The sequence below is a fragment of the Aspergillus japonicus genome (genome assembly GCF_003184785.1).
Source record: "Aspergillus japonicus CBS 114.51 unplaced genomic scaffold BO86scaffold_76, whole genome shotgun sequence".
Classification (NCBI taxonomy): Eukaryota; Fungi; Ascomycota; class Eurotiomycetes; order Eurotiales; family Aspergillaceae; genus Aspergillus; species Aspergillus japonicus.
The window spans coordinates 22,397-42,514 of NW_020291713.1; the positions used below are offsets into that span (position 1 = coordinate 22,397).

The 20,118-nt window shown below is 51.4% G+C and overlaps 5 protein-coding genes across 5 annotated transcripts; 2 read left to right on the forward strand and 3 right to left on the reverse strand.

Moving 5' to 3' along the window:
- Positions 1-386: 386 nt before the first annotated feature.
- BO86DRAFT_224043 (bZIP transcription factor) lies at positions 387-2,424 on the reverse strand. The gene is made up of 2 exons (XM_025666937.1): positions 1,795-2,424; positions 387-1,050 (listed from the first exon to the last, which is right to left on the reverse strand). Exons 1-2 carry the CDS (start codon positions 2,060-2,062, stop codon positions 515-517), a joined length of 804 nt encoding a protein of 267 aa, XP_025523200.1. The 5' UTR covers positions 2,063-2,424; the 3' UTR covers positions 387-514.
- A 3,918-nt stretch (positions 2,425-6,342) lies between these two features.
- Positions 6,343-9,634, forward strand: BO86DRAFT_383092 (transcription factor domain-containing protein; the record flags this gene model as incomplete). Its single annotated transcript, XM_025670825.1, has 6 exons — positions 6,343-6,468; positions 6,531-6,664; positions 6,719-7,107; positions 7,171-7,843; positions 7,914-8,462; positions 8,512-9,634. 6 exons carry the CDS (start codon positions 6,343-6,345, stop codon positions 9,632-9,634), a joined length of 2,994 nt encoding a protein of 997 aa, XP_025523201.1.
- A 612-nt stretch (positions 9,635-10,246) lies between these two features.
- On the reverse strand, positions 10,247-15,256 carry BO86DRAFT_323542 (kinetochore-microtubule binding complex subunit SPC105; the record flags this gene model as incomplete). Its single annotated transcript, XM_025668430.1, has 5 exons — positions 10,247-11,731; positions 11,781-13,073; positions 13,179-14,536; positions 14,590-14,941; positions 15,014-15,256. The coding sequence occupies 5 exons, from the start codon at positions 15,254-15,256 to the stop codon at positions 10,247-10,249; spliced, it is 4,731 nt and encodes a 1,576-aa protein (XP_025523202.1).
- Positions 15,257-15,647: 391 nt separating this feature from the next.
- BO86DRAFT_392762 (40S ribosomal protein uS17) lies at positions 15,648-17,089 on the forward strand. Its single transcript, XM_025672873.1, has 3 exons — positions 15,648-15,910; positions 16,255-16,493; positions 16,654-17,089. The coding sequence occupies exons 1-3, from the start codon at positions 15,736-15,738 to the stop codon at positions 16,720-16,722; spliced, it is 483 nt and encodes a 160-aa protein (XP_025523203.1). The 5' UTR covers positions 15,648-15,735; the 3' UTR covers positions 16,723-17,089.
- A 1,123-nt stretch (positions 17,090-18,212) lies between these two features.
- On the reverse strand, positions 18,213-19,651 carry BO86DRAFT_288602 (uncharacterized protein; the record flags this gene model as incomplete). Its single annotated transcript, XM_025667371.1, has 3 exons — positions 18,213-18,953; positions 19,017-19,106; positions 19,253-19,651. Coding segments are annotated over 3 exons (1,230 nt in total), but the record flags the coding sequence as incomplete, so codon positions are not given.
- Between the last annotated feature and the right edge of the window lie 467 nt (positions 19,652-20,118).

Below are 20,118 nucleotides of genomic sequence, written 5' to 3' on the forward strand. Positions count from 1 at the left end.
GTCAATATAAACACCCCGTATTCCCTGAACTCCGATTCGCGCGATTGGATGGAGACAACGAAACAAACAACACAGACACAAATGTATATATAGAGAAAAGAAATAGCAAACGGTCACAATCGTGGCTTCCTGATCCCGATCCACCAGCCCGCCCTGATAGTAATAACCCGGAAATGTTCAGTAAACGACACACGTGTATATGACTGGCCTTCATATACCGAAGCATGATGATGATGATGAGGATAAGCGTGGGTTGCATGCACACTTGCGAAAAATATGGAAAGAGAAAATCAAAAGGTCGTTACATCGTCATCCGACTTTCCATCCTAGGATGGGTCCCCGGCCTTTCGAAGCGAAAGGTATGAGAAACATACAAATAGATAAAAACAGATGCGAAGAAGCACAGCGTCAATCGGAATCCGCAAACTAATGAAGGCGCAAGGGACTCGACATGTCGCGTGAGTGGAGAATCAATAAGTAGGTTTTATGCGATTTCTTTTGATTTGACACGGGTTCAGCTGTCGGTGCCCACGCCCTTCTTTTTGGGCTGGATATGTTTCTGTCCAGGGCCGGTGACGCTGGAGGTTTTCGAAGTCAAGGCGCTGCTGTCGGTCGGGGGCGCCAACCGGGTCGAGCTGGCTTCGTGCTTCTCGGTGAGCAGGTTCTTCAGCCATCGGTTCTCCATCTCGAGCTGGGCCACGCGAGCCTCGAGCGAGGCGTTCTTCTCGGTCGTCTCGCGCACGGTGCGTTCCAGCGCCTGTTCGCGCTGCTTCTTCTTCATGCGGAACCGGGCACTGGCGGCCGTGTTCCGACGGCGGCGGTCCTCTTCCGCGGCGCGACGGACACCCTCTTCCTGATTGAGAGCCGACGCGAGATGGTCGCCGTGAATCTGTGTGCTGTATTTGGTGTTGGTGATGGCACCGTTGGGAGGTGATATGGACGAGGAGACATCAGATGGCGTCAGGGCCCCGGGGACCTGCGCCAGATCATCTGGGGGCCCATATGAGATGGGTGGGTAGAGTGGGTGAGCTGGATAGGAAAGCATTTGATCTGTTGTGAAGCTGTCAACACCAAGGTAGAAGAGAGGACGGCAAGCGATAAGATAAAAAAGCCACAGTGGAATGGGGGAAGGGGGGGTGGAAAGGAACAATGGAAGCGGAAGCAGCAAGATATGGGGCACATGGAAGGGGATCTTGGTCCGGTACACCAAGGGATGAGAGCTTGGCTTAAGGGTCCGTCACTGACAAGGTTCCCGACGTTGTCATTGGTGTGGATGATTGCGTGCTCACATAGAGCATTGCACTCATCACCAGACAACCACAAGTCCCCGGAAATAGATTGGTCAAAAAATGAGCAGTCAGAACCGCAACAGCAACAGGCCAGTCTGCACGAGGAGGGTGATTGCTTTCTCCAGAAGAATCAAGAGATTACCCTCCCGCAATGCATTGATCATTGCTGGGTCCGAAACAGCAGTAAGGGGAGAATGGAAGAGGAGCAAGAGACACAACACAGGAGACAACAGACAGGCACAAGGCGGTTAGACAAGGAAATGGCAAAGCCACGGAAACTCCATCAGGCAGCCAGGTAAGACAATCTATCAGTTTAAAGCCCCGTCGGTTTTCCAGAAACAGGAGGAAAGCGTTTGCTGTTACATGCATTCCGCAGCAGCTCCAGCATATCCCATCGGAGAGCCGTAGGGCCAGAGATTGGGAAAACGAACCACAAAGCTTGAAGATGGCGCCAACAATGCAACAATGAGAGTCATTTATGAAAAGCTCCAAGCTTCCGACTTACCATAATGCGGATATCCTCGCACATCGATCGGACTGCGCTCGTCCTCGATGCTGTCATATGAACTGACGGACAGGCCGCCCATTCCCTCGGTCTGGTCGTAATCCATATTCAAGTTCTGAAAGGAGGCCAAAGCTGTCGATTCTGCATCAAAGGAGTACTGCCGACTCTTGGCCAGGTTGGGATCGTGTCGAGAGAGAAGAAAGTTGAAGTTTTCGAGCCTATCGAAGCTCGAGGCTGTCCGCTGAGCGAGGGTTTGCTCATCTGACATTTTGGCGGTGGAGGGCTTTTTAGAGGATTTTTGGTCTCTTGTCCTCTTAATTAGGTTCTGTGTTTTATTAAAATTGTTTTGCTGGACCTAATGACTTTGCCCCCCCAAGTATGCTGGGTGGCTTGCTTTTTTTTCCCCCCGAGCCAACAGTGAGGATGATAGATGACCACCAGAGCCAATGTCGGACCCCAGATCAGCACGGTAAAGAGGGGAGAAGTCGGTTTGGGTAAAGAACAAATGATCCAAACAGTTAAAGAATAATTTTAATTTTTTTTTGTTCTGTCTTTGAGCTGGAAGAGGCAAATGTTGGGGGGTGACTTATAGCAAAGATAAACTGTTTTCCGCATTCACTTTACCTATGGTCATGGCATGGCCCGAGACGGCTAGCCACGTACGCAAAGAGCACGAGTTAAAGGACGGGAATAAGACACAATTAGCCTAGCTGGGTGGATCAAACCAGGAGGAATGAGAGGGGAGAAGGAGGGGGGAGTGGGAAGTGGGTGGGAGGCGTTTGGTAGCAGGAGATGCAGGATCACACAACAGTAGGGTGGTAGGGAAAGGGCCAGCAGCAATAGGAAATTGGAGCATGTATCATCCAAACAAAAATATGAGAAAAGAGAACATCAAGTCGGGGGGGGAAGGGAATAAGCACACAAGCAGCGAATACGGGCGTTGATGGTTGATCGTCTCATGGCCCGGCCAAGGCTAGCGGATGATCTGATAGAATGGAGAAATGTCGTGATCGCACTCTGTGGTTGGTCAATTTGCTATTCTCGGGTCACTTCATTCAGTTTCACCGCTTGCCGGCAGAACAGAGTGGGAGGGTGTCAGAGAAGTATGGAAAGGAAGGAAAGAGGATAGGGAAAGGGGATGATATAAATATCGATATCTATGTCATGGGTTTGTGGTCCAGTTTGAAAAAAAAGAAAGAAAAAGAATTTCCAGAAGGGTAGAAGGGTTAAGAGGAACAAGCAGTTCTGGGGAAGTGGGTAATTGTGCCAGGTGAAGGGAGACCGTGAGGAAGGACGAGATCTGAATGGGCAGGAGCCGAAGAGCGGGCGGACGTCAACACAGCGCAAATCAGTACAAGTAACATGTTAGTAACAAGTACCTTAACAACAGTACAAACTGGAAAGGGGAGACGACCCGCTGAGGGACCCAATCGTCCTCCCACTCCTCCCACTCCTCCCATTCATCATTCAGTTCCTGTCACTGCCCAGTGCACATTCGTCATCACCGTTTTGGACTAACTATTTAGGAATCAAAAGCCAACGCGTACTCGCACTTTCTACCGGTCGGGTTTCCAGAGAAAGAACATGAATGATGATCGATTGTTCCGCGGTGGATATCAACTTCCAACTTCTCCAAAGTTTCTCAGTCTTCACACAACCAACCGCTTCCGCGCTTCATTCAGGGGAGGCTTTCGGAACTTCCAGACTCTCGGAACTTACATCATTTCGGTTTAGACGGTTCCCACTGGTCGAGCCTGGCCCAATTTATCTCCAGTCCGATTTCACGATTCAGGACAGCCCGGACTCCACCCCTACTGCAAGAATTTGGAGCGCCGTGTGCTCACTACTGCTAAGCTCGCAGCTCCAGCTACACGGACTCACGGTAGCTCTGGGAATGCCTCTCTTTCATTTCCCACGGCGGAAAAATCCGTATCCACTCGATGGCCTTTTGCCACCTGATGCGGACGACGCCGTTGGTAGATTGGAATGAGATTTGATGCTTTCCATTTCTTGGCGCTGGTCTTTCTCCCTCTTTGAGCATATCTTGGTGGCTGTTCACTTTCCACTCTCCGTCTTCCACTTTTCATCCTCACAGGGCTTCTACCCGCCGGACGAACCAGGCACAGTTGTCTTCCCCTGCGGTCCACACCTGACTTTTGCTGCCGTAGTTTCCCCGAGGCTTGTTGAAGTATGAGATTTCTGTCTCACGTACATGAATCGCACAGATCGAGAGGTGAGCTGACCCAGTTCAATCCTGCTTACTGTCTACTTGCCAGGTGCCATTAGGCAAATTCTGCACCGTCGTTTACTTTGATAGAAGATCGTGGCTTGCTGCTCTATCTCGATCCGATTGCATTGGCTGTGCGTCGTTCAATCCATACAGTTTTAGGACGACAACAGCTTCGTCCAGACAGTGACCTTTACGTAGTCCCTGATCGACTGCTCGTTCTCTCGCTCCATCCCCACTGCGTCTCCGTGTTCATGATTTGACTCCGCGGAGACTTGACTCCCGTCCGGAGCGGCCCATAAATGTCCACTGTGACCCAGACCTTATACCTTCTTTTCCCCGACGGCCGAGTGACAGCTTCGCGCTACGTACATAGCACATCCTCATAGTTCATGGTAGTCTATCCTCCAACTGCCCCAGCAGTGTGCATTTGGTGTCCCTCTATCCACATTCGCCATCTACGGGAAACGCCGAATCCCTAGTAGGCTTCGCGTAGAATTTCCCCGTTCGTCGGAGGGTGGTGGTTGGCCACTTGGGACAAGAGCGTTGGAGATCTTTATACGTAATATGAAGAGAGCCAACGTACTACATCCCACGTACTTACCCAGTGATCATTCTACAGTGCCATACATGCACGTCGGAATTGTAACTCATATGATCGGACTGCCTCGGTGAGCCACGAGGAGCGACTTCCTAAATGGGCACGTCATTCGCGGCACTGGGCAGGCATTGCAGCTCCCGCTATAAGGCTTACTGTATGTTCTCTCTGCCACATTGTCCTTGTCTTGGCTTGAGGGAAGCGCAAAGCGCTATATCACCTTGGCATCATTTCTCACATCCACATTGCAAAGCAGCACTACTTAGAACTAAGCATGGCTAAATGTCGGTCATGTTGAATCCGCACTCAGGACTCGTGAGAAGACTTAGCACTTCCGCTGCAACTGACAGGGTGAAAGCTTATCCCACAACTATGGCCGCGACTACAACCACGACTCTATACTCACTCCGCCCCTTACTCTCATAGCATGCAGCATTCTCAGGCCCGCAACTGCGAATGGCACACCAGCCACCGACCTGCTCGGTCGTACCATGCAGTGAGTCAATTGCTCTAGACCATTCCCCAGCCAGTCGATGCGCAAGAATGCTGACGTACTTCCGTGTCCTAGGCCGGCGACCGAGCGTCGACACTCACCGCGGGGCAAATGTACCGGTTCCAGATTGCGGGGAAGGCTTGATGATACTAGCACATTATATTTGTGTTCTGGAAGTTCTATCAAACAAGTCCCGCGAGAAGCTTATTTATGTCTGTTCGACAACTTGAACTTGCCACAAAGCCACTTAGATATCAGCACAAGACCGTTTGAAATTTGTGACTTCGCATTGCAACCAGAATGGGCCCTCCGCGCTTTTCAGGATGGTGAGCAGTAGTCGACCAAGTCACATCACATCAATTTTGCACACAAAGCAGGATTAAACCAGAAGAGGCTCTGTCCGCCGGGCAACAAGACTGAGAGAGACTTTGTGAAGCAACGAAGCAAAGAAACAGCGAAAAAGCCTCGATCTTAAATCTAGCCAGCATAATACGATTCCAGGGGCTTGAATAGGGGTATGGTCTGAGGGGTTTTTGCCATCGCTATGAGGGTATTCTCGCATCGGAAAGAAGAGTTGCAGTTGCCGTCCGGGACGGAATTTGGAGGCGCCGACTTGCCGAGCGAGCCTCGACAATCTCCTCCAGCATGGGACGGCATTAATAATCCCTGCCAAAAGGGACCCTCCAACTGTCATCAGATTAATGAAAAAAATTCTAGTCAACACCTTTGATCACCTCCTTTCGGTGTCTACTCTCGCTGGTGCAGATCTCGCTGTCTGGATTGTCTTTGGCCATAACGAAATTGTCCTCGTGCCGCTGCAACACAGTTCAACTGGGCAAATAAGCATCACACATCTCGACCCGATCCTCCTGCACTAAACGGAAGCCGGGTAGCTAAGAGCCTAAGGCAGAGCCTAAGGCTCGATCCCTCCCGCGTAGCGCTCTCATCACTCTTTGCCGTTTGCCGTTCACTCAACCTCTTTTCTTCCAGTATATTTGCCTGATAGGGCTGGGCTGCTGTTGTCTATCTGACCTCTAATATCTTTTTTCGTTCTTCTTCAGCTTGCTCTTGCTCGTTGCTATTGGATGAGCGATGCTTACTCCGCGGCTCTATTGCACATGATCACGTTCCGTTATCGTCAGCCTATAAGGTGATCCACCAGGCCATTTGAGTATGGGCCCGTTTGATTCTATGGTGATAGTAGCCGATTGCTCTGTCTAGACACACGCCATGCAGAGTCTGGATCTGAGTACCGATCACTCGTCCTCCTGGCGCGTCCAAAATAGTCCTCCCCTTCCAAGAAACACAGGCTTCAGCGGTGGGCAGGACCTGGACAGCCGGAGGCGGAATCCACTGGTAAGCATCTGTCCTCTTGCTTTTGCAATACAATAGAGCACGTCAGTAAACGTTCAATGTAGGCATGTGAATCATGCTACAAGAGGAAGATCAAATGCGAAGTCGAAGGGTCTAACAATGCTTGCATTCAATGTATGCGCCGCAACATACCATGCAAGTTCACCACAAGAAAAGAAAAAAGAGAGTCATTGAAAAGGTAAGCCTTCCTACCACTCTGACTACTCGCGAAGTCGCACTAAAAATTGGCTAGGACACAGTATGTGAGAACACTAGAAGAACGAGTCAAGAGGACAGAGTCTCTGCTTCGAGCCGCTGGTTTGTTCGCCGAAGAGCTGTCACTTGAGGATGAGTATCTGAGCGAAGAGGGAGATGATCATGATCGTGATATGGACTCCGATGACGATCTCATTTCCCCCTACTTTAGTCCTCGTGCTGGCGTCAGTAGACGCAATTCCGAACCGTCGGCTTTAGATGCTTCTAGCGATTTGCCAGACGCACAGCCTCATCCGTCGAATGACAAGGGAAAGTTACAAGCTGCACCGGAATCTCCCAAGGGTAGAAACCGTGCAATTCCTAAGTCCGGCCAGCCCCATGCCCCTCTTTTCGCCCTGGACAATAGAGAAGAATATAGGTACTATGGTACGAACTGCTCTCCCATTTGCGGCGCTTTATTCCACAAACCTCGACTGACTTCGATTCAAGGACGGTCCTCTTCAATGTCTATTCTCTCACGAGAAGGCCTTGAATGGATTAAGAGAAAGACCGGTGAAACAAAGCTTGTGAATGTCATATTTTCTGACTCAACTCGAGATAGTCCTTGGGACTATTGGCGGCCAGACGTCTTCCATGATATCTTCACCTCGGAAGTGTTCAAGCCGCTGCCTCCTCGAGCAGAGGTCTTTGCGTTGTTGCGCGATTACTTTCGCACTGTAAATCGGCTGTTCCCGCTGTATCATGAAGCGACGTTTATGCGCTTGGTTGAGTGGCAGTACACGCAGCAGACGTGTGATGATGCCGCTCGGTGGGCTAGTATTAACATCCTGCTGTCTCTGGCCTATGAATATCGGTTTTCTAACTGCCAGAAATCCGAGAAGGACAGGGAGAGAGCTTGGCTCTACTACAAGAACGCCATGTCAGTCTTTGTAGAGCTGTCGTTAAGGAGAACCGACCTCCTTAGCATACAGGCTCTTTTGGGCATGGCCCTTTTCCTCCGAGGAAATTCCGGAACCCAGTCCTCCTTGCCGATTATCACGGCAGCCGTGCAAGCCTGTCACCGCATGGGACTACACCGCAATATCGCGAGACCACATCTTTCTCCCACCGAGCAAGAGCAAAGACGCAGAGTGTTCTGGGTTGCCTACATACTTGACCAAAGGTGCGTCACCTCATTATAGTCTTCTCACAAAATACGCTGAAGAATCGTCTGACATGCGTTCTCTTTCTAGCACATGCATACGCGCAGGAAGCAGTCCCATCCAGAATCATGAGGACTTCGACGTGGACTTTCCGGCAGACAATACAGAAGATGCATTCGTGACGTCGTCACATAATTCTTTCTTCCGCCAGCTTTGTAAGATCACTGTGGTCAAAAGTCGCATGTACAGCAAACTCTACTCTACGAAGGCTCTGGAGCACAAGTCTCCTGCAGTCATCTTCCAGGATATCCGAGAACTACACTCGGAACTTGAAGAATGGAAGAACGCTAATCCGTTCGAGTGTCGCCTGAAGAAAAGAGGAACAGGCCAGGACTTCTTGCTTGGATTTGCCTCCGCCGGCCTGCAATTTGTTTACTATAATACAATGCTCATGATACATCGGCTCCCGGTGTTACTTCATTTCGGGTGTATGGATCACATTGCAAGAGGACATCCTATGGATGACTACGACTTGATTCTTAGCGAAGCCACTGTCTCGTCAGAGATCTGTGTACAGGCTGCACGGGATACGTTGAAATTAGTCAACAACCTGCCATGGGGCGACATTGCATGGATCTGGTAAGGCATGCCCAAGCCGAGGTCTTCCGTATATGCTAATACTCAGTAGGTCTCTTCTATATTACGTGTTCCTTGCAGTAATGAACATTTTCGTCAATATTCTGAAGAACCCTCAACACCCTAAAGCCAAAGAAGACCTCCAATCTCTCACCATGGCCGCGACCTTCTTCGCGACACTTATTCCAGGCGATGGACCGGGCCACTATGCTCGGTTTATGACTAAAATGAGTGCCAATTTCGAGCGACTCGCTCGCAATCTTGTCGAACGAGACGTCAAAGTCCTGAAACCCGGTGACATGAAAAGTAATTCACCCGAGACAAACAAGGATGAGAACCGTACAGCATCCAAAACTGCCGCGGATCAGACTGTTTATTCACGCCATCGACAAACCGGCCTTGCTTCTCAATCACGGACCAGTCTCCATACGTCTACCCCGACCTCTCCTACCTCAACTGCCGCTCATAAGAACACACACAACATTCCTCCCAACATTGAAGGTCTGCCTCAAATCAACTCCTCCGGTTACGTTGTTCCCGACAGTTTCAGTCCCGCCCCTAAACCAGAAACTTACTCCACATCCCCGCCTCCTCTTACCACAACATATTCCCAACGGCCACAAGCACAGTCTCATAGTCAATCTGCTACGCCGGTTCCCCTGCACCCCAGCGACGCCCCCTCCCAGCAGCAGCAACCCTTCGGTATAAGCGGCTTCGACGCCGGCTTCTTTCCCGTCTCAGTCAACAGCGACAATTTCCACTTCGGCCAGCCAGGTCTGTGGCAAATCCCTCTGACAGCCGATTGGGAGCTGTCGCCCCAGGCACTGAACGGCATCTTTGGCTTCGACCTGAATTATCCCATTCCGGACGCATTGCACTCGCAACCGATGGCCGACCCCGGCAGCAACGTGAGAATGGGCGCCCCACCGCCGTCCCAGTTCGGCACTCCGAACCTAGGTGGACAGCAGGCAATGGGTCCAATGCCCATGGACCTGGGCCTACCACCGTACGCGCCCAACATGGTGCCACCGCCACCGATTGGCGGTTCTCAACGTCAGACCGTCACTCCTGACGACGCAGCAGCAGCAGCAGCAGCAGCAGCAGCACAAGCCATGCAGGCGAATTCAATGTGGATGAACGGTCCGTTCTCCGGGCCATATCCATTCCCGATGTAGATCGGACGCGGACTGGTCTGCTGTCACGTGCACATACGCAGCAGGCCGACTAAGCGCTCTTTTGCCAAATAACATAACATACCCTCCTAATGCTTTCATATATGAAACAGACATGACGAATTCATGAATCTCCAGTACTCTTCTCATCCTATTCCTGTACTCATACTGTCATCATCTAATGCATGGAAATTGGAAAACCTGCACATATACAGCACATAACCATACCTCGGACTGTTGCATGCATGTACATGGATAGTAGATAGGCAGCAATGGGTTCTTGTTGTTTGATACGCTATTTCCCGCACTGATCCTTTTCTGTAACAAGAGAATTAAAAATATGAAACCACATGACTACACCTGAGGATTCCTCAGCGCCCCGACCCAACCAAACACCGATTTAGAAGTCCCCCGCACACTCCTCCTTAAATTATCAACATGAAGGGAATCAGAACCTGTGGAAAGTGAAAGTTTAGAAACAACCCCGAAACGTAAAATCAACAACCTCCAGTCTCACAGTCGCCTACGACCTTCAAGAATTTAAAACACAACAATACTCCCGAATTCCGTTCACCGGGCACCAAACTCAGAACCACAGTACATGATATCTGAAGTTCAAAACACCGTGCCGGTCAATTTGCGCACTGCCGTCCTCCAGACGCCCCGACCGAGCGGCATCTTGCCCTCGGACGCGGCCCCGGACCCGGAGAGCCCTTTGTTCAAGATACTGCGCATTTCCGTCTCGGACAAGCCCTTGCTCTGGGCAGTAAATCCGTACACCTTGCTGGCGAGGACGTCGGTCTGGAGATCCAGCTGTCCGAGTGCCCCTGCACCCGCACCCGCACCGTCCTGTGGAGGGGGGAGGATGCGGGTGCGGACGGCGAAGTCGACGTCGATGCGGCAGTTCGACGGGGAGGAAGCGGAAGAAGAAGAAGGCGGGGCGGGGTTGAGGAGGGTACAGCGGGCGCGGAGGGAAGGGGCGGGAGTAGGGGTCTTTTTGGCGTTGGCGGAAGAGTCGTTGCCCTCAAGGAGTTTGAGCTTGGTGACGCCGCAGAATTCGAGGAGGCGGGCTTCTTCTTCAAGCTGGAGGGTCAGGTCCCATGCTTGGGCGATGAAGTGGAGAAGGTGTTTTGGGGCGGTGCGGGATTGCGGGATAGAGGTGAGGTGGATTTGGAGGGACTTCAGGACGAGGAGGGTGATAGCGGACAGGTGTGGAGTGGTGGAAGGGGTGGGTTTCGACGTGGTGGTAGTGGTGGTGGTGGGGGCGTATTTGAGCGTGATGGGTGCGTTGGTGGTTTGGTCGTTGGGAGTGGTGGAGGGGGTGTTGTTGTTGATGAGGAAGGACGCAGGGTGGAAGGTGAGTTGCAGCTGGTGTCGGTAGGACATGGTCACTGTTGGGCCGGCTGGGGTGGAACCGTCCGATGCGGTGGCAGATACGATGCTCCAGCCGGTTTGGCGCTCGATGTTGCGGACTGAGTCTTTCAGTTCGCTGATCTCTTGCGCGCTCCAGCCGCGACATTCCGCCTTGACTCGTTCGGCTTCCTGGATCTGAGCCATGTACTCGGCTTTGACCTCGGTGCCGGTTTCGACGATGTTGGTCTTATCCTCGAGTTCGACCTGCATCTCCTGTAGGAGCTTCTTTTTCTGCGCGATCTCGTCCTCGACGCCCGCAAGCTTTTCCCGTGCGCTGCGCAGCTCATCTTGGTCACAGTTCTCAAGCTCGTCTGCTAGTTGCTGCAGTATCGTAGCTTCCGCCTCGAGAGAAGAGTGTTTTTCGATAAGAGCAGGTACTGTACCGCTCAGAAGGGCCTCATGCTGAGCAAGAAGTTCATCGTCTGCTTTCATCTCTTGCACGTGACGGTTGAGGCCATCCCGAAGACCCTCCAATAGTTTCATGCGCCACTCATACCATGTAGCCTTACTAAGTAGGCGAGCATGAGTCTTCACATTACGGAATTGATTGTCCATCAGCAAGCGGATGTCCGGTGGAGCGGTCATATACTCGCGGAACAGTGGCGGATTATCGGCAAGAGTCTCGGTCTCAATAGACCGGATCACCTGTCTGCCTTCATTTATATACGACTTCAACTCACGACAAGACTAGAAAGATGTCAGTGGTGCAGTATTACTAAGCCTTGGAAGAACTTACATGCTGAAACAACTCAAGCATAGGCACGGTGCAGAAGCCAGCAGCCACGCACTCTTCGAAACTCGCGGGACTTCTGGCCTCGTTCTCGCTAGAAAGTCGAAGATTCCGCTTCCGAGCGCTGTCTGGGGCAGTAGTATGCCTTCTTTTCGTGGTTGTGAGTTCCATGAAGTGGATGTTGGTCATGTTGAGGAATTCCTGCAACTGTATAGGCTCGACCTCCGGGCCAGCATCTTCTACAGGCGCATCTTGCACCTCGGTCGATTCTGAGTTAGATGCTGTGTCGGAGTTATCTTTGACAGGACTCGTGGTAGCACTGATGGTCTTGGGGGTCTGTGTTGGCGTTGACATAGATCTGAGGGGAGATTGTGCACCAATGGTCTTAAGTGGAGACTGGAATCCTCGTCCAAAAGTGTCACTGTTGGTCGAATGAGCTGGGAGCTTGAACTTCTTCACTGGGCTGCTAGTCTCGCGGCCTCGTAAGCGCTTTGGCGTGTGATCAGAATCCGCATCGTCGTCCAAATCCAACTCGACTGGTCTTTTACCCAGCAGGCCACGGGCGGCCCCGACATGCAAGCTCTTTCTACCACGAAGCTTATTCTTCTTGGGTGTCAGGCTCGAAATCATGTCCTTCAAGCTTGCGGTGGGATCCCTGTCGTTCAGTTTTGGAGGCGAGATGAAGCCATCTTCTCTGTTCACCTCCTCTTCGCGTTCACGATCTACTTCCTCCTGAAGCTTCACGGGATCTTCGAAGCGTACACCCTGCTTTGACTGCTCCTGAGGAACAAATTCGGGTGCTTCTTCACCAATAGACCGGCGCTTATCCAGCATAGCAGCGACTCGGGGTGATCCAAGCCCCTCTTTGTCGATACCAAGACCAGAGGACCGCCTCTTCCCATGGGGTTGCAATACAAAAAGAGGGGCCGGCTTTCCATTGACGCTCTCCCCAAAAAGACTATTGCGCCTGGGAGATGTATTGCTTGCAGGTTCTTGTAATTCTGACTGGGACAGCTTCTGTGGTGATGCATTTTCTGCACCTGCATCTCTGGAAGGGGTCGTTGATTGTGTATTTGAGGGTGCATTGACTGTCGGCGTGGATGGATTGGGAGGAGAGACCATATCCTTCGGTGGAGATACCTGTGGTGTATGTGGAGTAGGTGTAGTGGGCGCCGGATGGGTCAAGCTTTGCCTCGTTCGTCGGGCCCGTACACTTGCCAGGCTAGGGCTTCCACTTTCTGATGCCACAGCTGCAACATGAAACGATACTGGTAATTTGGAAGCAGACTCGACTTGCGACTTGGCTGGCGAGTTCGCTGGTGATTTGGCTGGCGACTTGGAAGGTGACTTGGAAGGTGATTTGGTTGGTGACTTAGCGGGTGACTTAGTAGGAGACTGCCGTACGGTCTCTTGAAAGGGCGAACTACCCAGTTGAGCCGGCTCGGGTTCCGGGGTCACTCGGTCTTCATCCGGTTCCTGTGGCCCTTGTTCTTGTTCTGCCTCTGGTTCTAGAATCTTTCCAACAGCAGCGGTCATATCCATGCCTGCGGTTTGGTCGTCATCTTCGGCTGCAATGCTCTCCTGAGTACCAGGAATAATGCCACCGATGGCCCCAGTAATCTCCATATCCATACCATCATCCATCTCATTCGCGTTCTCCCATCCAGAGAAGACTCGGTCGTTCTCCCCTGATATGAAGGCTTCTTGTTGATCATCATCGTCGTTCTCATCCGCATTGTTGGCGACGCCAAGACTGTTCAAAAGGCCTCCAACAACGGAGGTGAATTCCATAGTCATCTCTTCATCTCCGTTTCTACTATCCACCCCTATGGACTTCGCGGGAGAAATTGGCTGTGCGATACCTCCCACGACATTAGTGAATTCCATGGTCTGTTCTTCATAATTAGTCTCCTCGCTAAGAGACTTGCGGCGCACTTCACTCCTGTGTCGACTCGCTTGAATGGGGAGAATTCGGCCAATTGCATTGGTGACCTCCATGCTAAGGTCCTCATCCATAACATCATCCTCATCTTCCGCAGTCGGGGGAGCATCGAGCATTGGTTCAGAAGGCGGAGCATTCTCCTGATCATACCGAGCGCTGATATCCGCCCAGTCGAAACTCTCACGTTGGCCCTTCTTTATCCAAGGCTGGAAAGCACCTGTGATCTCCTGGTCTGCGATCTCCATAGACATGTCTCCATCATCGTCCTCAAAATCACGAGTTCCAGCTTCTCTAGCCGCTTGCCGCAAAGCTTCGTTCAAGCGCGCGCTGCCAGTGGTGGCATCGGAACCATCAGAATGAACTGACGCTGGAGAATGAACTGACATGACATCCAAGCTCATTGCCGTGCTTTCTCCGTCGAATCCAGAAGTCGATGAATTGTCGTCATCGTCATCGTCGTCTCTCTGTAGTCCAAGATCTTCAGTCCCGTCGGCCGAACTTCCGCTGAAAGGGCTTGAGAACATCTCCTGCGACTCATCGTAGCTTCTATCGGTTGACTGGCTTTGGAGTTGCTGCAAGTCTGGATACTGCACGGGCGAGAAGCCGGCATCTGACTCTGCGTATGGATCGGGGGAGGATCGCGGTTCGGCTTGTTCGGCTTGCTCGACTTGGGGAGCAGGGGTCTGGTTTCCAGCTCCGGCTAATGATGAAGCGCGCCGTGTCGAGTTGGCAGCAGATGATGAAGTCGAGTCGTCGGGTATTTCCACCACGTTCCAAGTGTGCAATGTGGCTTCGGGGGCGAATGAGACACGGCGATTGGCTGTGATATTGGGTAAGCGACGTATAGGTTGCACATGAATCAAGGTGACAAACCCATTGACTTTCGACGTGCCTCCCTCTTCTCAAGGATCATCTTCCGCTCCCGCTCCCGCTGCTCCTTTTCTTCCTTTTCTCTTGCGGCGGCCATCTCATCCCGAATGGAGGCAGCGTTGAAGCTGTCAAAAGGGTTGGATCGGTCATCAGAATTATTCAAAGCGGGCGCATGAGTATCAAGATCGATTAAGAGGCCTTCATTGCTCTGGGTATTAGTCTCATTGCTGATGCTTGGCTGCGATCCACGGGCCGGTGTCCGTTTGCGTGTTTCTTCAAATGTAGGAATAGTGCGCACGGGCGACACGGGAACTGTTGGTTTGAGAATGGATTTCAAGGGAAATGCTGCTGTGGACTACGCGATAACAAATAGTCACTCTGTAAGCAAGATACACGTGGTGGATTAGAGATAGGGGGCACGAAGTACCTTGCGGCGATTGCCGTTGGAGTCCTGAAGCGCATCTAGACCACCAGGGCCTAGGCTTTTGCTACGAGACTTTTTGTCTCTACCCATGGGTTTGGGGCGTCCATCAAGCGGTTGAGATGAGCTGATATCCGTCGTCGCATTTTCTTGGTCGAGCGTCGAGGTCAGTCTCGACCGCGGGATATGAGCAAGAGAGCGACGGGCTCGCGGGCGGAGAGACCCCGCGGAGTCACTTCTGGACGCCATGGGTTCACGCTGGAGCGGACATAGACTGGAGGCAAATGGAGATCAGGTATCTGTCGTATGCAAGTCCTTTTGGGATCAGAAATGCAAGATCATAATTTTGTTGAATGTTACTATAAGGATGGTTGTATAGTTGTCGCTGGTTCAGTTATCGTCCGGTGTTGCGGGCAAGGCAACTCACTGAAAGCAACAAACAACAAACCAACGTCCACCGCTTTCCTCTTAATCTTGCTCCGGCGGGCGCGTCTCCCGGCCAGGCCGCTCATGTGATCGAGCGGATGTAAACAAACCAAAAACGGAAAGCCCTAGCCGAGTCCCAAAGGGTACTAGCGCCGCCATCGCACACTCACACGGCGAATATCCGCCATCTTGAATAAATCTTCTCCATCATCGCCGTCGACCACCGCACGCCCGAACACCCCCCCCCTTCGCGACAACCCAGCTCGACTTCGCTTCCTCGTCGGACTGAACATATCGCAAAAATGGCCACCGAGTTGACCGTCCAGTCGGAACGTGCGTTCCAGAAGCAGCCTCACATCTTCGTCAACCCCAAGACCATTGCGAAGAGCAAGAAGGTTGCCTCCGGCCGCAGATGGTACAAGGATGTCGGTCTGGGTTTCCGTACCCCCAAGAACGCCATTGAGGGCAACTACATCGGTATGCACGACCTACATCAAACATCTGCGGAGTGATCAGATTTCGATTTTTGCGGCAAAGGACGGGGATATTTTCAGGGTCCTTGACGATGAGAATTGCCGCCAGGGATTTGACAATCGGCAGCGCAACACATACAATTATGGTCACGACACGATGGTTCGGCGCAAGAGAAGGGAACTTGATTTGCAAACCGCGGAAGGATTTGATATCGTGGACCGTCGACAATGGAGCGCTTGACGAAATTTTAAAAGATCTGGACATTCTCATCTTCAAGGGCTTGGGAAACCATCTCCAGACACTGCAGGAATGGAGGAAGAGAGCAACAGGTCGCTAACATCAAACAGACAAGAAGTGCCCCTTTACCGGTCTGGTCTCCATCCGTGGTCGTATCCTGACCGGCCGTGTCGTCTCCACCAAGATGCACCGCACCATTGTCATCCGCCGTGAATACCTCCACTACGTCCCCAAGTACAACCGTTACGAGAAGCGCCACAAGAACCTTGCTGCCCACGTTTCTCCCGCTTTCCGTGTTGAGGAGGGTGACTGGGTTACCGTCGGCCAGTGCCGTCCTCTTTCCAAGACTGTACGTTGCCTCGAATCCGTCAAAATCTTTCCTGTGATCCGTCAGGGGTAGTATGGCCTCGTCCTTCATCAACCGATGGGATGCGACAAAGCCACTGCAATGCTTTTGAGAAGCCCAGGACCAACCCACTCCGCGCATCATCTAACATTTTGACCCACAGGTCCGCTTCAACGTCCTCCGTGTCCTTCCCCGCACCGGTAAGGCCGTCAAGGCTTTCAGCAAGTTCTAAGCGTGTCGATGAGGAAGTGTTTTCGAGAGGAAAATAACCTAGGGCTGCGGCGTGACTGGATATACAATGGATTAGTTAAACGGGTTGGGATTGTTTCACGATTTCATGTCCCAGGTACCCTTGAGAAAGAATATCCAATGAAAAAATTCTTTTGATTCTCCTTAATGGCAGTCCACCGTGCAGCACGCTTGGGTACGGCTCGGGCCTGTCCCTAGGTCCTACTTGATTACTACACGGCTTTAGCATTGAAATGTGAGGCGCATTGTTCGAGTTCTATCTACAAAATCTTCTGGACGAAAAACGGAGTTAGGGTGGATTGTTTACGTTCAACGGTCATCTCAAAAGTGTGCTTTAGCATAAGTACAGCCAAACAACAGCTTCTTATGTTGCATTTGTTCAAAACCTCGTCTTCCACTACCTTGCTATCGGGGCATAGAGTTCTCAGATAGGCACTCCCCACTCGTCATCAGTACTCTGAGCACACGCACATCATCCGCCCCCAAATGCAAACAAATGCAAACATCTCGTAGACGAAATTAATGTCACTCAACACATCCGGATGGCTTCTTCCCAATCATCTTCCCCTTCCTCCAACTGCCAGATGAGTCCACAACCATGCATAATGAGAGTACACGGACATAAGCCATCGAGTAGCATTAACCTAGGATCATCCTCTGGCGCGCTCTGTCCAGAGCAAACTGGTATTGCCAGTCAATGTTTTCTGTGCTTCGGTTTCTCTCCACACTTGACTCTGTGTCTACTTCCATGTTATCGCACATGGCTTCGATAACGGAATCTGGAGCAACCAGATCCGACTCCTCAGACACGAGTGAGACGCAACTGTCCGCATCGGAGCTTGCAAACCGTCTCCTCGCAGCAGACACATCTGTTGGTGGGTGCCCTTTCACCTGACGCGAGAGTTCATCCTGCTGGGCGATCCATCGACCAGTATATGCGTCCCATGTCCTGATGGCTGGGTACGAGCGGCGGTTTCGGCGTGGCCATTTGACAATCACATCATCGTCGTCATCTTCTTCTTCGGTCTCTTCCTCGTCGTGGATGCGAGGTGTATTCGATCGGAGGATGTCGGAATTACACAGCACGTAAGAGTCGTCGTCAGCATCGCTGTGTTGTTCGTCTTGATTGAATGGGCCATGAAGAGGACGAGTCTCGTTCTGGTCCCCACAGCAAGGTGTCGAAGAAGGATAGCTACTACACTGGGTTTCGACGTGCATTATTTCGTCATTGGCCTCGGTCTGCTCATGACTGTGAGACACATGGGAGCCACGCCGGACGAAGACATAACTGAAATCGTCTGTAGAGGCCGGGCTTTGGTCATTGTCTTCATCCTCGCTGAGTCCGGCCTCTGTGACTGATTCGTCGTCGTCGTCGTCGTCGTCGTCTTCGTCATCATCATCATCGTCTGAGATAACATAGACCTCCGGTTGCTGGTGTTCATCTACAGTCATCGGAGTCTCGGCCGACAGACCGTATCCTGCACGTATACCCTCGTAAAATGCTTCCCCGGGATTGCCTGGCTTTCGAAGACGCCAGGAATAGAACATGCCTCGTCCGATCTCACCACTATACTCAAATCGAACTTGAAGTAAAGAAAGGAGCTTCCCAATGATTTCGCCAGATGTACGGTCGGGATAATGCCTTTGCCCTGAAAGCGCAGTATGCAACGCCTTTCGATTGCGCTCATACGACGCAATGGTGTCGAGTTGAAGGAGTTCAGCAATATCACCGTGCTCGTTTGCAATCTGCTCCAATGTGCTGACTTTGAAGGAACTGATGATGTTAGAGGAGGGGACTTTTCCCCAAATTAAAAATTCCCCGGCGCCGTTGTAAGTGCTCTTTCCTACCCGGACTTTGTGCAGCCAACACAAATTCCTGGCTGAGTACACGAAGTCAAGCCCCTTGGTGTCAATGAGGGAGATGAGAGCACCTTCTTTGTTTCGTATGGCTCGGTGCACTGGTGAGAGCATTGACTTGCACGTCGAGATGAACGGGGATGGAACCTCCGCTACATGGACATGCTTCCGAAAATAGTCCTGGAACTTGTCCGGGTATATTGTGTTCGGTGAGAAGTACTTGTCCCAATCCTCGAAGAGACCCGCAACCAAGATGTTTCTCGTGTTGATGCCCTGAGAGTCGACATTCGACCACCGATACAGTACTGGCGGTATGTAGTTTCTTCTCGCTCTTGGATTTCCTCGACTGTTTGTGATCTAAATGCCTTTTCGTTAGTCTTCTCCTGAATCATCTGTCTTGCAAATCAGAGTTACCTGTACGATGCGCTCCTGGACACACCAGAAACACACTTTGTCCCCGTACTTGCAAAGGGCCCTGTCGTCATGCACAGAGACGTCGGCCGGTGGCCCCTCGATCTCAGCCGTAACGTACTCATCAATCACTTCGTCGACTTCCTCGATATCTACCGCCATGTCTGTGTCATCCTGCGCTTGGGTCTGACTCTAGAATCAAATATCAGTGCCAATTCCATACATGCAAAGGGGCTTAGACTCACCAATGTCTCCTTGGCACGTTCGTACGTAGCAGCATCAAGAGGATCCACCGTATTCTCCCTGAGGCGTATGTCCAGGGATCTCAGAGTTCTGCGGATGGTCGCAACGAAAGGGGCCCACCGTCCCTCTTTATCGAAAGGAGACAGATGAACGTCAACCCAGTCCGGAAGTACTCTTGACTTTAAGTGGTGCCATTGGCCGCGAAGTCTTCCTTTTGGAGCACCATCTTTGAACCCTGCGTTTCTCAAATCGTCTTGATAAACGGCGTCGAATACCGCCTTGTAAGCGTTGATATCTCGATCCCAGAATCGGTACAAGCAACAGAGAAATTTCCTTTTCTCCGAGTCCCAGCTAATCAGAGGCTCCATAGCGGTGAAGCTTAGTCCTCCTGACAAGGCCATCTGAGCCAATTGAATTCGGGGATAGTCACCGTGAGCAATGAGTGGGAGACGCTGGGGATTAAGGGACACGGAGTGTGAGGCAAAAGAGAATAGGAGCAACACATTCAAGTGAGAGGTTGAAAACTCACCGTCAAGCCCTCTACAGATTGGGCAATCTAGATCTGTGGAGTATATTGAGTAAATGTCACTTGAGCAGTACCTTTGGCCTCCCTGGGGGAGCGTTGAGACTGGAAGTGGGTGGGACCATGTTTTACTCATAACTCACTTTGTGTTACTAGCCCTTAGAACAGGGTATGAAACACCAAAAAGAAAGAAGAAGTCCATTTGATATACCAAAGAAATCGAATTTCAGGGTAGGTTTGCTTTCATTTGCTGCATCTTGCCCTTCATTATAAAGCGGACAATGAACTATATAAATGCCACGGTACCCGAGGATAGTAATGACCTATCACTTTTGACCAAATTAG

Excerpts from the sequence above, each read along its gene's own strand:
- BO86DRAFT_224043 (XM_025666937.1), bottom strand. The coding sequence starts at position 2,062 with ATGTCAGATGAGCAAACCCTCGCTCAGCGGACAGCCTCGAGCTTCGAT. Across the intron at positions 1,051-1,794 it reads GCGAGGATATCCGCATTATG|ATCAAATGCTTTCCTATCCA; the intron begins GTAAGTCGGAAG and ends GCTTCACAACAG.
- BO86DRAFT_392762 (XM_025672873.1), top strand. The coding sequence starts at position 15,736 with ATGGCCACCGAGTTGACCGTCCAGTCGGAACGTGCGTTCCAGAAGCAG. Across the intron at positions 15,911-16,254 it reads CATTGAGGGCAACTACATCG|ACAAGAAGTGCCCCTTTACC; the intron begins GTATGCACGACC and ends AACATCAAACAG. Across the intron at positions 16,494-16,653 it reads GCCGTCCTCTTTCCAAGACT|GTCCGCTTCAACGTCCTCCG; the intron begins GTACGTTGCCTC and ends TTTGACCCACAG.